Below are 13,606 nucleotides of genomic sequence, written 5' to 3' on the forward strand. Positions count from 1 at the left end.
GAGTTTAAGAATTGGGTAGACCAGCTGTTCCAGTCCTCTGCCTCACTGCTTCCTACCTGTGTAACTTTTGTGTATGTAATTTAGCCTCTCTGAGCCTCAGTGTTCCCATCTGTAAGATGATATTAGCTATGCCAAAAGATTGCTCAGGAGAGGAAAAGAAACGGGGCTTGGGAAGGGCTCGGCAGGTGCCTTGTAAAGAGAACTGAATATAGTTCAGCTGTTAACACAATGTCACGCTTGTTTCCAATGGAGATTTTTGAGTGGCTTAGAGGAATAGCTGAAGATGGGCAATGAGGTACTAGGGCAGACCCATGGGGGAGAAGGAACTATAATGTCCAGACCATAATTCCTCCCTGCTGAAGCTTTCTGGGGGATCCTATTTTACAGACATCAAGGGAAGAGGGCAGTGAGCACCATCGAATTTCTTTTAACTATATCTACCAAGCACATTTTGTTTTGGGCAGTCACTTGAAGATATCTGCCCATGGTGGCAATCAGTTATTTTCTGAAACACTTTCCTCTCTCTTTGAGAACTCTTGTTTGGGGATAAAGCATCGACGTCTTTGGGTGGAAAGTCTTCTGGCTGGTTTTAGGATGCATGTTCACGTGTCCATAGCCAAAGGGGAAGAGCTATCGATTTTGCACTGGGGAGGAGGCAGAGGTCAGAGCTCTTGCGATCCAGACCAGGTAGCTCTGTCCTGGCCCCTGAGTGATAATGTGGTTATCCTGCCATGTTCTCCCACTCTGCAGAGACATCCACTGGAGTACCCAGAGCGGAGGAAGGATGTAATTAAATCAGTGTGCAGAGATTACAGGAAATCAGAGATTTCACTGAAACATCACCTACTCAGGAGTCTTTCCTTGACAATTCAATTTAGAAGTAAACCCCCACCCAGTCACTATCACGCTGCCCATCAATTTTTTCATAACGTTGACTGCTATCACAGTGTTTCCTGATTATTATATGTCTGTTATCTGTGGGTTCCCTCCTACCCCCAGAGAGAAGCTCCTGAGAGCTGTTTTCTTCTCTGCAGTATCCCTAATAATAGTGCCTGGAAAAAGCAGTTAGAGGAAACTGAGGTATTCTTTCCTTCTTTCTTTTATTTTTATTTTATTTTTATTAAATCATAGCTGTGTACAATCATCATGGGGTACAGTCCTTCTTTCTTTTTTTGAGACAAAGTTTCACTCTGTCACTCTAGGTAGAGTGCATCATAGCTCACAGCAACCTTAAACTCTTAGGGCTCAAGTGATCCTCTTGCCTTAGACTCCTGAGTAGTTGGGGCTACAGGTGCCCGCCACAATGCCCGGCTAGTTTTTCTTTTTTTAGTAGAGACAGGGTCTTGCTCTTTTTTTTTGTTGTTGGGGATCCATTGAGGGTACAAGAAACCAGGTTACACTGATCGCATTTGTTATATAAGTCTTGCTCTTACTCAGGCTTGTCTCCAACTCCTGAGCTCAAGCAATTCACCTGGCTTGGCCCCTCAGAGTACTAGGATTACAGGGGTGAGCCGCTGTGCCTGACCTGAGATTTTCTTGATGGGGGAAGGGTACCACATGACAATGGAAAAACAATTTGAATATAAAACATTTAAATAAAACATTGCTAATGTGTGTTGTTCAGAATGTTGCTGCATTGTTTCATGAAAGCAAAAAACCTGGAAAAGACATGAGGGTCTTGGATACTGGTTAAATATGTTTCTGAACATTCAGATGGTGATAAACACCACGGCAGAGGTTCAGACATGGAGAGATGACCCTTATATATTAAGTAAAACAGCAAAGATTTAGTTGTAAAACAGTGTGGGCAGAATGGCACTTGTAATTATTTTATAGAAGAAAATTACATATTATACATCATATCCTTTTGATAAATCAGGTCCCTTTTGTATCCTGGGGCCATTCTGATAAGTGCCACTTTGTGGTATCATTTTTGAGGGGGAGGGCACAGATAATTCTTCAAAGTAATCGAAGACTTGGACCTTTAGCTACAAACAGGAAACAACCTTTCAGTGGTAAAGCTCTCAGGCTTTGCAGTAAGGTTACCTGGGTTCAAATCTTGACTCTTCTTTTGCTAACTATACAACTTTGAACAAATGATTTACATTTTCCAGGCCTTAGTTTTCTCATTGGAAAGTTGGAATGAGGCTTTAAATGGGGTGATATATCCAGAGCAGTGACTGACCTAGAAAGCACTCAGGCAAGGCATGGTGGCTCATGCCTGTAATCCTAGCACTCTGGGAGGCCGAAGTGGGAGGATCAGGAGTTAGAGACCAGCCTGAGCAAGAGCGAGACCCCTGTCTGCACTAAAAAAAATTAGCTGGGCGTTTTGGTGGGCACCTATAGTCCCAGCTACTCGGAAGGCTGAGGCACAGGGATTGCTGAACCCAGGAGTCTGAGGTTGCTGTGAGCTGGGCTGATGCCATGTCACTCTAGCCTGGGCATCTGAATGAGACTCTGACTCAAAAATAAAATAATAGAATGAAGTAAAATAAAGTAAAATAAAGCACTCAAATTCTAGCTGTTTTCATCATAAAACAGTAGAAAGATTTAGGAGTTTGTGTTTTATTCAACACATCAAAGTATGGTAGTCCATCTATGCTTTTCTAAAGGAAAGGTGGGTTCTTTCTGCCTGGGCAGCTCAGACCTTGAGTGTCTTAGTTTCTTAATACAAGTCAGGATTGCACCCACTTGACCTCCCTAATGAAGAGTAGGTCCAGTGGTGTCTTTCTAGAATAGCCTGTAGCAATGAGACTTAGATAACTCTTCTGCTTCTGTGGCCCCAAGGAAGAGCACAGAATTTCTGGGACTATAGGAACAACTCCTTGGAGGTGTGTGTTGCACCCCGCCTGGAGGGTCAATTGGTAACTCTTCATTTTTTCCCATTGGGACTGAGAAAGAGGCCTGAGAGGGTGGTGGGGGAGGTGGTGTTAGAACTCAGCACATTTCCCCACCATCAGGTATTGGTTGTCTGTTTCTCTGTCAAGGTCTACTCATTTCTAGCTAGGCCTTATGTTGGTCTTGCAAAGTCTCTATTAAGAATCACACCAATACAGCTTTATCTAATTCCTAAATCCAAAAACCAAAACCAAAAAAATGTTAATAACTTATTCACAGCAAGATGTGACATGAACTGATTAGAGGCTATGAATGGCCTTTATTATGCACTGATAGTAAATATTCACCTACTTGTTTTCTGCAGAGATACTGTGTTTGATGATGGAGAGTGGTGCTCTAAGTGGCATATGCCCCATATTTCCTTTTTAAAATTAAAAAAAAAAATCAGAATTCTGAAACACAGTTGACCCTAAGGGTTTGAATAACAACTTGTGTACCTTTATGAGAGAAAAAAAAAATCATGTCAACTTTGCCTAAACAGAGGCTGGAATCTCTCAGAAAATGGTAATTAGCACGTTCATTATTAGAGTCTCAGGTTCTGCTTTTGTTGTAGACCTGATCATCTTATCAATGGAAATAAACTCTATTGTGAGCAGTAGAAGTAACAAGGTTGCCCAGAAATGATTGTGTGTTTGAATTGCTGCATGATGAAATCGGGAACTTGAGAAGATTTTTTTTCTTAAGTAAAGCAGAGATGCAGATGAAACTTACAATGACATCCTAAATGTGTCATCTGTCCATTCACCCAGTCATTTTCCAATCTACCCAAATATGAGATCTTCCTACAACAGAAGATCTTCTTACAACAAAAATCATCCTTCTGCTGGCAGTGCCCTAACTGCCAGTTAGTGAAACTTTGCTCCCTGTAGAAAGCCCACATTGAAGGATTGAACTGCTCCCACTTTCTTGCTATAAAATCCTTGGGGGGAGAATCTTCTGTACTCAATTCTGATTGAGGATAATTTATGACCTAGTACAAGGTGGGGGTTGGGGGAAGGGGAGAGCAGAGAGAGGGAAAGAGGAAGGCGGGTGGGAGGATCACAGTGTGTGACACACATTTAGGGCGTGGGACACAACTATAAGAGGGACTTTACCTAACAAATGGAATCAATGTAACCTGGTTCTTTGTACCCTTGATGAATCCCCAATAGTAAAATAAATAGATAAATAAATCATCAAAAAACAAAACAAAACAACAAAATCCTTGAGGGGGAAGGATTGGCTCTACACCTGTCATGAGGCCTAATAGAAACAAAGCCTCTGAAATTGACAGGACCACAGGGATGGATGTTTCCTTCTGGAAAATGCAAAGTGAGTGTCAGGGTCCAGGGTCAAAATCCTTTAATAATAAGAGGCACTGGTGACTTAATGGTGGAAACTGAGGAAAGCACAGTCAAGGGAATTGGAGGTTGGGTTTTACCTTCGTGGAGTCATTAGGTGGATTGTTATTTTTGCAATTAGATTTTGGGGACCTTGTGTTTGCATGTTTGTCTATATACCCAGTGAGGATGGATCTCACTTTGGTGGTAAAATTATGCTCAGAAGTTTGTAATTTCTTTCCTAGCCTTAAGTTTTCAATGGGGTTGATAATCACATACCTAACTGCTCCTAACTGCTCTTTTTTTTTTTTTTTAAAGGGATTTATATCTTAATGGTTCTCATTTAGTGAACACTCACTGTGCTCCAAGACATTAGGCTACATGTTTTATGTACTTTATCTTGCTTAATCCTTATCATAACTCTTCTGAGGCAGGAACCCATTTGATAGATGAAGAACTGCAGGTCCAAAGATGGTAAGTGACTTGCCCAGGGACACAGAGCTATTAGACGGCAGAGCCTGGACTCAGCCAGGTCCATCAGATGCTAAAACACTTACTCTTCCATCACTCTGATCCCTCTAGCTTAAAAAAAAATGTATTTGAAGATTTGGGAAAATACACACTACAGCATAAGGGTGAAATATCATAAATAGGGGTAAAGCATTAAAGAGAAGATATCCTGCTTTCTGGATAACTAAAAAGATGTATTCTGGCCCTTTTTAGGAAACTTATACCCCTTCTCCTGATTCATAATTTAAAAAACCTCACAAATGGTGGTGCTCTGGAGGTGTCTCATACTGTCTCACCAGGACTAATTTTGTGCATCCCTTCTTAAATCCAAGATCAGTGACATCATCTTGGTAAGCCTGAATCAGCCATGGTGGGAGTATTTACACCATGGACATTGGCATTGTTACAAATCATGGCTCCTTCCCTCCTACAGAACTGCTTGTTAGACATTTACCAGCATACCACTGATCTCAAGCTAATAAAATCCCCATCAGGAGGATATGGTCAACTAGAAACAACAAACCTCAACCAATAACTCTACTCTCTAGGGGAGTCTTTACTTGGACGGCATTTTCCTCCCAGATCTGGCTAGGTCAGTTTCAGGTTCTGCTTTTATAGAACTGTGCTTACAAGTCGTGATAGAACACCATCTACTCTCAGTGTGACCACTATGTCCTTCTACTGCAGTTAACAGTACCGAGCACATTTCTAACACCAACCAAAGGAAGTAAAGATGGTCCTTTTCTTCTCAATCCAAATTCTACATGATATTCTTTCCTCTCTTTGGGGGAATGGGTGCTCATAGGTTGGAGGCAAAATGTTGTTGGTGGCTTGCTCAGAGAGATAAAAAGTCCATTAGATACCCACTCGCACAGAGGTCTTTTTCTTAGAATCTAGGCAGTCAACTGTGAGGAAAAAACAGATGCCACTTTTACTTAGAAACTCCCACTTTTCAGAATTCTGCCAACAGAAATATTTGTAACTGGGCATACAAGAGAGGTTTAAGGATGTTCCATGTTTAAAATGTCAAGAATTTGGGAATGACTCTGTGTCTGTCAATAGAGAAATGGTTATCTAAATTATGCTCCATCCATATGATAGATTACTCTGCTCCTGTTACAAGAATGCAGAAGCTTTGTCCATACCGTGTCATCCCAGAAAGACGTCTGTGAGTCATTGTAAAAGGAGGAAAATCATGTAGAGAACAATATAGAAGTATGATCCCACTTCTGTTAAAAAAGCATCTGTGTATATTTATGAAAGAAAGGCATTAGAGAGATTTGGGAGGACCTAACTTAGACCAGTGCTCTAAGGACCAGGAACCAGTTTCATAGAAGACAAATTTTCCCTGGACCGTGGGGGTAGGGGCATTAGATTATCTAGATCCTTCACACGCACAGTTTACAGTAGGGTCCACGCTTCTTTGATAATCTAATGCCACTGCTGATGTGACAGGAGGCACAGCTCAGGTCATGGTTTGAGTGATGGGGAGCAGCTGTGATACAGAGAAGCTTTGTCACTGGTTGCTGCTCACCTACTGCTGTGTGGGCTGGTTCCTAACAGGCCAAGGACTGGTATTGGTCTACAGCCTGGGGGTTGTGGATCACAGCTTTTTTTAGACCTTTACATGGAGTTTTCTCTTTGGAGGGGGTCTCAGGGGGGTAAGGAAGACTTCCGTAGTTTAATACTTGTAAAATTTTTGGCCGAGTGTGGTGGCTTATGCCTGTAATCCTAGCACTCTCAGAGGCCAAGGTGGATGGATTGTCTGAGTTTAGGAGTTCTAGACCAGCTTGAGCAAGAGCGAGACCCCTATCTCTGCTATAAATAGAAAATCTAGCTGGACATTGTGGCAGGTGCTTATAGTCTTAGCTACTCAGGAGGTTGAGGCAAGAGGATTGCTCAAGTCCAAGAGTTTGAGGTTGCTGTGAGCTATGATGCTGCAGCACTTTTCCCAGGATGACAGAGTGAGGGTCTGTCCCAAAAAGAAAAGAAAATATATATATATATATATATATATATGTAAAATTTTGGAAAAAATTTCCTTAAGAATAAGTTATATTAACTTAATGCTCAGTTTTATTTTAAAGAAAAATAAATTATGCATGGGAAAGTTCCATGGCTGTCAAATAAATTCTGGGAGCCACAAAGGATATTTTGAAATAACTAGGGTGCTATGGGGGAGATGGGAGCAGGTTGGAAATACCACACCTCAGTTCTCTCCAGCCCCCAAACTTCTTGTTTTATGTAGAAATTGCATTTCAAAAAAAATCTGTTTTATATTACTGGGGCTTCCATTAAAAAATAAATTTCTGCTGTTTAAAAATAAATAAAGTTTGCAAACCACTTGTATCAAGGGAAACTATAGTTTTAAATTCGCCTGAAGCAAAAATACCAAATCAATTGGAGTTATCTGTTATATGGGAGATTTATATTTCTGGTTGTATCTGAGGTTGTTTATCTGGGCTTTGGGGGGTAGAGGGGATTTGGAGATTTAGGGAATGGGTGGCAAATGTCCCCATGGAGAAGGAATTGATTATGACTCAGGATTTTGTAAGAAGAAGAAGAAATCCACCTGGAAGGCAGGATGGCGAGAGGGTACAAATGTCAGTGTTTGAGTGGGGTCGGGGTGGGGAAAGTTAGCATTGGAGGTAGGCAACTATTTTATTTAACTCATCTGTGACTTTCACAGTGCAAATCCAGTTCCTCAAGTCATGGTTCTTTACCATTTTTAGCCCCATTCTTGCAGACAACTTTACTCTTATTAAAGAACTAATGTCTTCACATGCCTGTCTGTTCCTTTTTCTGCACCTGTGTGCACTATGTGGTTCCTGCAACAGTGACCTCAAAGCTTTTTGTGTGAGCCCTTCCCTCAGCTACTATGTTCTGGGCTTTTGCCTGGGCCAAGCTAGCTGCTCCTGAGACCTGAATATCAAGTATTTCCTTGGGTCCAAGTGGAACCAATATATGTTGGAAAAACAGTAAAACAAAACAAAACCTTGAGAAAAAGTAGGAGCATAAGGACAAAGAGTAAAGGAAGAACAAAAGGGAAGGAGAGAAGAAGGAAAAGAATAGGGCTGGAGAGTCACAGTTCAAGAGAGAGTTGGAGAGAAATCCCCCAGAAGTGTGCTGGTATCACTTGCCCATTCCTATGGTGTAAACACTCCCACTGTGGCTGATTGATTTCAAAGTACAAATTTGATGTTACTGAATGTGGAGTTGGGAAGAGATTCTGGAAGGAAACATACACAATTCTATATAAGCTGACTCCAACGGTCCCCCATTTGGACCCCACAGAGGACCTAAAGCGAGCCACCCATGAAAAATGGCAAAAGGAGGGGAAGAACACCGAGGAGACCCTTCCCCCCTGCCTGTTCTACTGCTAGTTTAGGGCAATTGAAGGGCCAAGGCATACTTTGGATTCCAGCAGGTGATCACAGGCTTCATGGTGTGGTGAGTGTGGTCGATAGTCAGGGCCTCCAGAAGCCAGTGGAGGGCACAGAGCTGGCGGAAGAGGGGCTCACTGCAAAGACAGAGAGAGGGAGCACAGGGGGACCCTGTTAGAACAACATTCTTCACTATAGTAGCCATAATGATAGTAACCGTGCTGGTATCCAGTTAGAGAGCTGGCACCATGACTCAAGCATGTGTAAGTATTTTGCATACATCACCTGATTAGGTCTTTGCAATGGCTCCATGAGATGTCCACTGACCCCATTTTAGTGAAGAGGAATGGAGGCTCAGAAGAGTTAAGGACATCATGCCAGGTCACTAGGCCAGTAGGTGGCAGAGCCATAATTTGAAATAAGATAAGACTATGCCAGTTACTGGGAATTTGCTGTGCAGGAGCCAGAGACTAAGGAGGGGTCCCCAGACAGAGGTCTTGATTTAGGTGAACGAGAGGCTTGAAGGAAATTAATATCCCACGGGTGCCCAATTGTTAATCTGACAAAAGTACAATAAACAAGAGTGTGCAAAATGTCTGGAGACACAGGGAAACGCATGTATTAATTGATTCCCCTCTTACATTAAAAATCGGATGAATTGCTTTAAATTTATAAGTCCTTTGCCTGAAAATGTAGCTGGATTTTGAAGAAAAACATGTTGAACACATTATTTAAAAATGTTAACTAAAACATTGTTTAAAAACATGTCTAACCTACATTTTCTGATTTTTTTTGATACCTTGTATTAAATACCTACAATGGAGCTAGGCACAATGTAGATTTTTTAATCTACATTTTTAAATCCTCCTAATGATGTACTTGGGTATGCATTATTGCTATGAGTGTGGTTGTATTCCAACAAAGTTTTATTTATAAAGTCAGAGATGTACAATCACTTTGCTCAAGGTCACATAGCTTGTTGGTGACAGGGATAGTGTCTTAATATCTCATTTAGAGCTCACAGCAACTCTATAAGAAGCATACTGTTCCCACCTCCTGTTTACAATGAGGGACATTTGGCTCAGAGAGGTGCAGTGAGTTACCCAAGGTCACACTGCTAGGATTAGTGAGGATTTGGACCAGGGTCTCTTTAACCCCAAAGACTGTGTTCCCATGGACCTAGTGCTGATGAGGCCAGTGTAGTGGTCACCCCGAGAGTGAGGTCAGGAGAGGGTTAACCTGCTGCCTGTCTTTTTCCTGGAAACAAGTTGGAGCCCTGGCCAGCTGCCCTCCTCCCCCCATCATTTCTCCTCTTGCACTAATGCCTCCATTAGGAACCTGTGTAATTGCTCTTCTCTGAAACTTCATCCCAGCTGATCACCACTCCCCAGGGTTCCTAGGCCTGATGTTTGCAGGGGCAGGAAGGTATCTACCCTCCCTGGTTCCAGGAAGGCAACTTCCGAAGGTGGGGCCCAAGTGCAGGTGTGGAGCTGGCCCAGGGTTATCCTGGCTTATCCCTTGAGAGGTGTTCTTTTCACTCAGCTTGAAGGGGAGCTGCCCCGTCACTCCTGGTCCTCCCAGCCTGCTGTTATGGATTGGCCATACCTGTCAGGTCTTAGGAAAACTAGAGGAAGCAGCTCTCTCTCTCTTCTTCTCTGGAAACTTCTCCTTCCATGGATTATTTACTAAGCACATAATTTCCTCTCACTTCTCATCTTAAGTACCCCTAAGTCCACAGCGCTTTTAGTTCTTGCCTCTTTTTCCCCATACACTGTCTTGGGCCCTGTAGCTAACAGCATTTTGGACCATGCTCAGTATTTAGCCAATGGCGGCAGCAGCTGTGCTGTGTGGGTGGCACTGGGCCATAAGCACCTCCGTACACCATCCCCATAACCACAGGAATTTGTGAAAGGCCAGAGGAGATGCCTACCCCCTCTCTGTTTAATAGCTTGGAGGCCATGCAGACCTGGGCTTTGCATATGTGTGTGGGAGGCAGGGAAATACTCAAAGGGAGCTAAATGGTGAGGTGGGGTCTGCTTGGTCAGGGGGTGGGGCCAGGAATGGGGCACATGTGAGCATCACGTTCACTTCTGCAGGTGGCAAAAATAGGTGCAAACCTGACCCTCTTCCTCCCTTGTTTATAAATCTTCACACTCCCAAAATCCTCTGTAATGGGCTAAATTGAGAACCGCCCCCTGCATCTGTTGAAGCCCTCACGCTGGTACCTCGGGGTATGACTGTATTTTGGAGATAGGGCCCTTAAAGAGATGACACAGTTAAAAATGAAGCCAACAGGGTGGGCCCTAATCCCATCTGACTACTGTCCTTGTAAGGGAGGAAATCTGGACATGCAGAGACACTAGGGCTCTGTGCACAGAGAAAAGGCCGTGTGAGGACACAGAGAGAAGGCAGCTGTCTTTGAGACCAGCAGAGCGGCCTTGGAAGAGACCAATCCTGACAGCACCTTGATTTTGAACTTAACAGACTTCAGAAGGGTGAGAAAACACACATTTCTGTTTTTCAAGCCCCCTGGTCTGGTATTTTATAGTGGCAAGCCTAGCAAATGAGCGTACTGTCACACATGAGCCCTCCTCCACCTCTCCAGCCTCGGGTCATCCCACTTGTTTCTTGGGCTGCTATCTGCAGCCTCGCAAAATTCTGCTCAATTGGTCAAGCTCACTATGCTATCCCTTTGCACTTCCTGGGTTAAAATCCTAGCTTTGTCATTTACTGGCTATGTGACCTTGGCCAAAGTACTTAACTTCCCTGAGCCTCAGTTTTTTCATCTATAAAATGGTGGTAACTGTAGTACCTTCCTTGTAAGGGGAGGGTGAGGGTGGGGTCAAGTGCTTAGCACCATTCTCTGCTCCTGATATATATTCTCCTTCCACCTCCTTGTTCATCTCTCTGTGATTGTGCTTCAGCGCAGGTACCACCCTCACCAGGAAGCCCTCCTTGATTGCTCCAGGTCTGGGTTAGGCTCCCTCTAAGGAGCATTTAAAGTATCTCTATCCCCACAGTGGGTCCCCTGTCCCCATGTTCAAGTTCCCACTCTATTGAAGCTACTTGTTTACTGATCCCTCCAGCCCATCAACCTACAAGCTAAAGAGTTTTGCCCACCATAGGGTACCCTGTGCTGGGCACAGAGTAGGCTCAATGTTTTTCTGGTTACTGAATGGAAGGTGGTGGGAATGAATTGGTTTGGAGCCGAAATTTCCTGAGCTGCTAAGTTGAGCACGATTCTTCTATACAGAACCACTGAGATGGTGAAGAGTAGTCACAACAACAACAACAAAATAGCAGTAATAGTAAATACTTCCCTTACAGTTCTTACTCTGTGCCAGATGCTGTTTTAAGTGCTCAGCATCCGTTAACTAATTTCAATTCCTTATAAAACTTTGTGAAGAAGGAACTGTTATTACCCCCACTTTGCAGATGAGAAAACCGAGGTGTAGAGGGTCATGTAACTTGCCAAAGGTCCTGAAAACTAGCAGATGGCAGCACTGGAATCTGACCGAGGCAGGCTGGCTCCTGAATTCTTGCTCTTAACTACAATATGCTGATGTCTCTTGTTATAGGTTTGCTTTTCATCAGAATAGAGTTTCACCCCGTGGGTGTGGCCCTTCCTCTCTATTTATTATAAAAACTATCTCCAACCTGATAATCATTCATCTAATCTGCAGTGAAACAAACTTAAAAAACAGAGAGTCCCCGGATACCTGCTTGACAGAAATTGGTCCCTTCCCATGATGAACGTGTGTCAGGTCATCACACAGCTCATAAAATTGTGTTTGGATTTTATGAAATTAAAAGAGAATGTGTTTATTTTCTTAAATGCAGGCCATAATAGGTGAAAATGCTGAATGGGGATGTACAAAGCCTGCTTTGGAGATCCCTGAGCTCAGAACTCCAGACAAGCACCAGTAGTCAGCATACCTGAACAGCTCACTCTATTAAAACTGCTGTACCAACCGGAATACCAGTGGGCACAGACATCTCTGAGAAGAAAATGTTTTTTCCCTCTTACTAAGAGAAATCAGAAAATGCATTCAAAGCCATTCCCAGAACCCCATGCCTATTGCCAAGGGCAAATCTGGAAGCGGGTTGTAGACACTGCACTTGCTGCACAATTGCTCCCCAAAAGGCTGTGGGGAGCCCCATCATCTAAGAGGGAAATGCTGAGGTCTTTCTCACTTCCGGATCACCTGCTCCCCTTTTAAAAGATAAAGGTCAAGTCTCCCGTGAAATGATTGACTTGATCTCCACACACAGTCAATTCAGAATTATCAGCCAGTTTTGAGATCAATCACACTGGGATTGAAGGGACTAACCAGGCTCTGATCTGCATTGGCTGATGTGACAACTGAGAATTCAGGAATTGACTGGCCAGGGCCTGCCTTGATGCCTTTTGGTAGTAGACTGATTACAGCTACGCCATCCCTTTCTGCTTTGCACACTTTGCAATGTGACTTTACCACTTCACACCCCCATCCACACCCCCATCAACAGGTGGAGTCTTTCCTCTCCTTGTATTTGGGCTGGCCTGATGGCTTGATCTGGCCAGTAGAATGTGCCCAGGCCACTCTGTCCATTCTGAGCCAAAGCCTCAAGGAGCTTAGGATACTTATGCTCTTTATCCTTAGAACCCTCTCTGCCTACCGTCTGAATAAGCCTGGGTTAGCCTACCAGATGTTGAGAGATACTCCTGTCACCCTGGCCAAAAACCAATCACCCAGTAGACTTGTGAATGAGGCCATTCTAGATTGGCCAACCTCCAGCTTCCCTATCAGCTGGGTGCACACACATAAGCAAATCTAGCCAAGATCAGCCCAGCTGGCTTGGCCAGCAAAACAACCCAGAAGAATGGCTATTGTTTTAAGGTACTCCATGTTGAGGTGGTCTGTAATATAGCCAAGGATGACTGATACAGTCATCAAATGAAGCTACAGGCCTTTAATAACCAAGAAGAAGGAAGGAAGGGCAGCCTTCAGTCCAGGGCAGGGGTTAGCAATATACTGCCAGTAGACCTGCCACTTGTTTTTGTAAATAAAACATTATTGGGACACAGCCACTGTTGTGTCTTTCATGCAAGTGTTTAATGTAAATAAAACACTATTGGAACACATCCATTGTTGTGTCTTTCATGCAAGTGAGACCACCTGGTCCACAAAGCCTAAAATACTTATTCTTTGGCCCATAAGGAAAAGTTTTCTGACCTCTGGTCTAGGGCACAACATCACCATCATCATCATCACTATTAACATAAGCTCTCTACAGTCACTTCTTAGCTGATTTACAACTCAATTTGCTCAGACCAAATGAGTCATGGGAGGGGACCAAGAATACACATTTCCCAAGGCATTTTCTCTCTGCTCTTACCCATATCCCTAGATGATTCAGATTCAAGTGATGTACACCAGGTGGTTTCAGAAGGCTTGGCTATGGGAGAGATGGGCAGAAGTGCACGTTTCCAAGGCACATCATGAGAAATTGCAA

The 13,606-nt window shown here is 43.4% G+C and overlaps 1 protein-coding gene across 1 annotated transcript in view; it reads right to left on the bottom strand.

The window, feature by feature from the left end:
* CCDC60 (coiled-coil domain containing 60) overlaps positions 1-13,606 on the bottom strand; it is a 170,343-nt gene that overhangs the window by 30,812 nt on the left and 125,925 nt on the right. The window contains exon 5 of the mRNA XM_003790000.1: positions 8,140-8,247. Coding sequence (XP_003790048.1) covers positions 8,140-8,247 — 108 coding nt within the window. The remainder of the gene's footprint in view (positions 1-8,139; positions 8,248-13,606) is intronic.

This window comes from Otolemur garnettii, unplaced genomic scaffold (genome assembly GCF_000181295.1).
Source record: "Otolemur garnettii isolate 467f Iridium unplaced genomic scaffold, OtoGar3 scaffold00038, whole genome shotgun sequence".
Taxonomy (NCBI): Eukaryota; Metazoa; Chordata; class Mammalia; order Primates; family Galagidae; genus Otolemur; species Otolemur garnettii.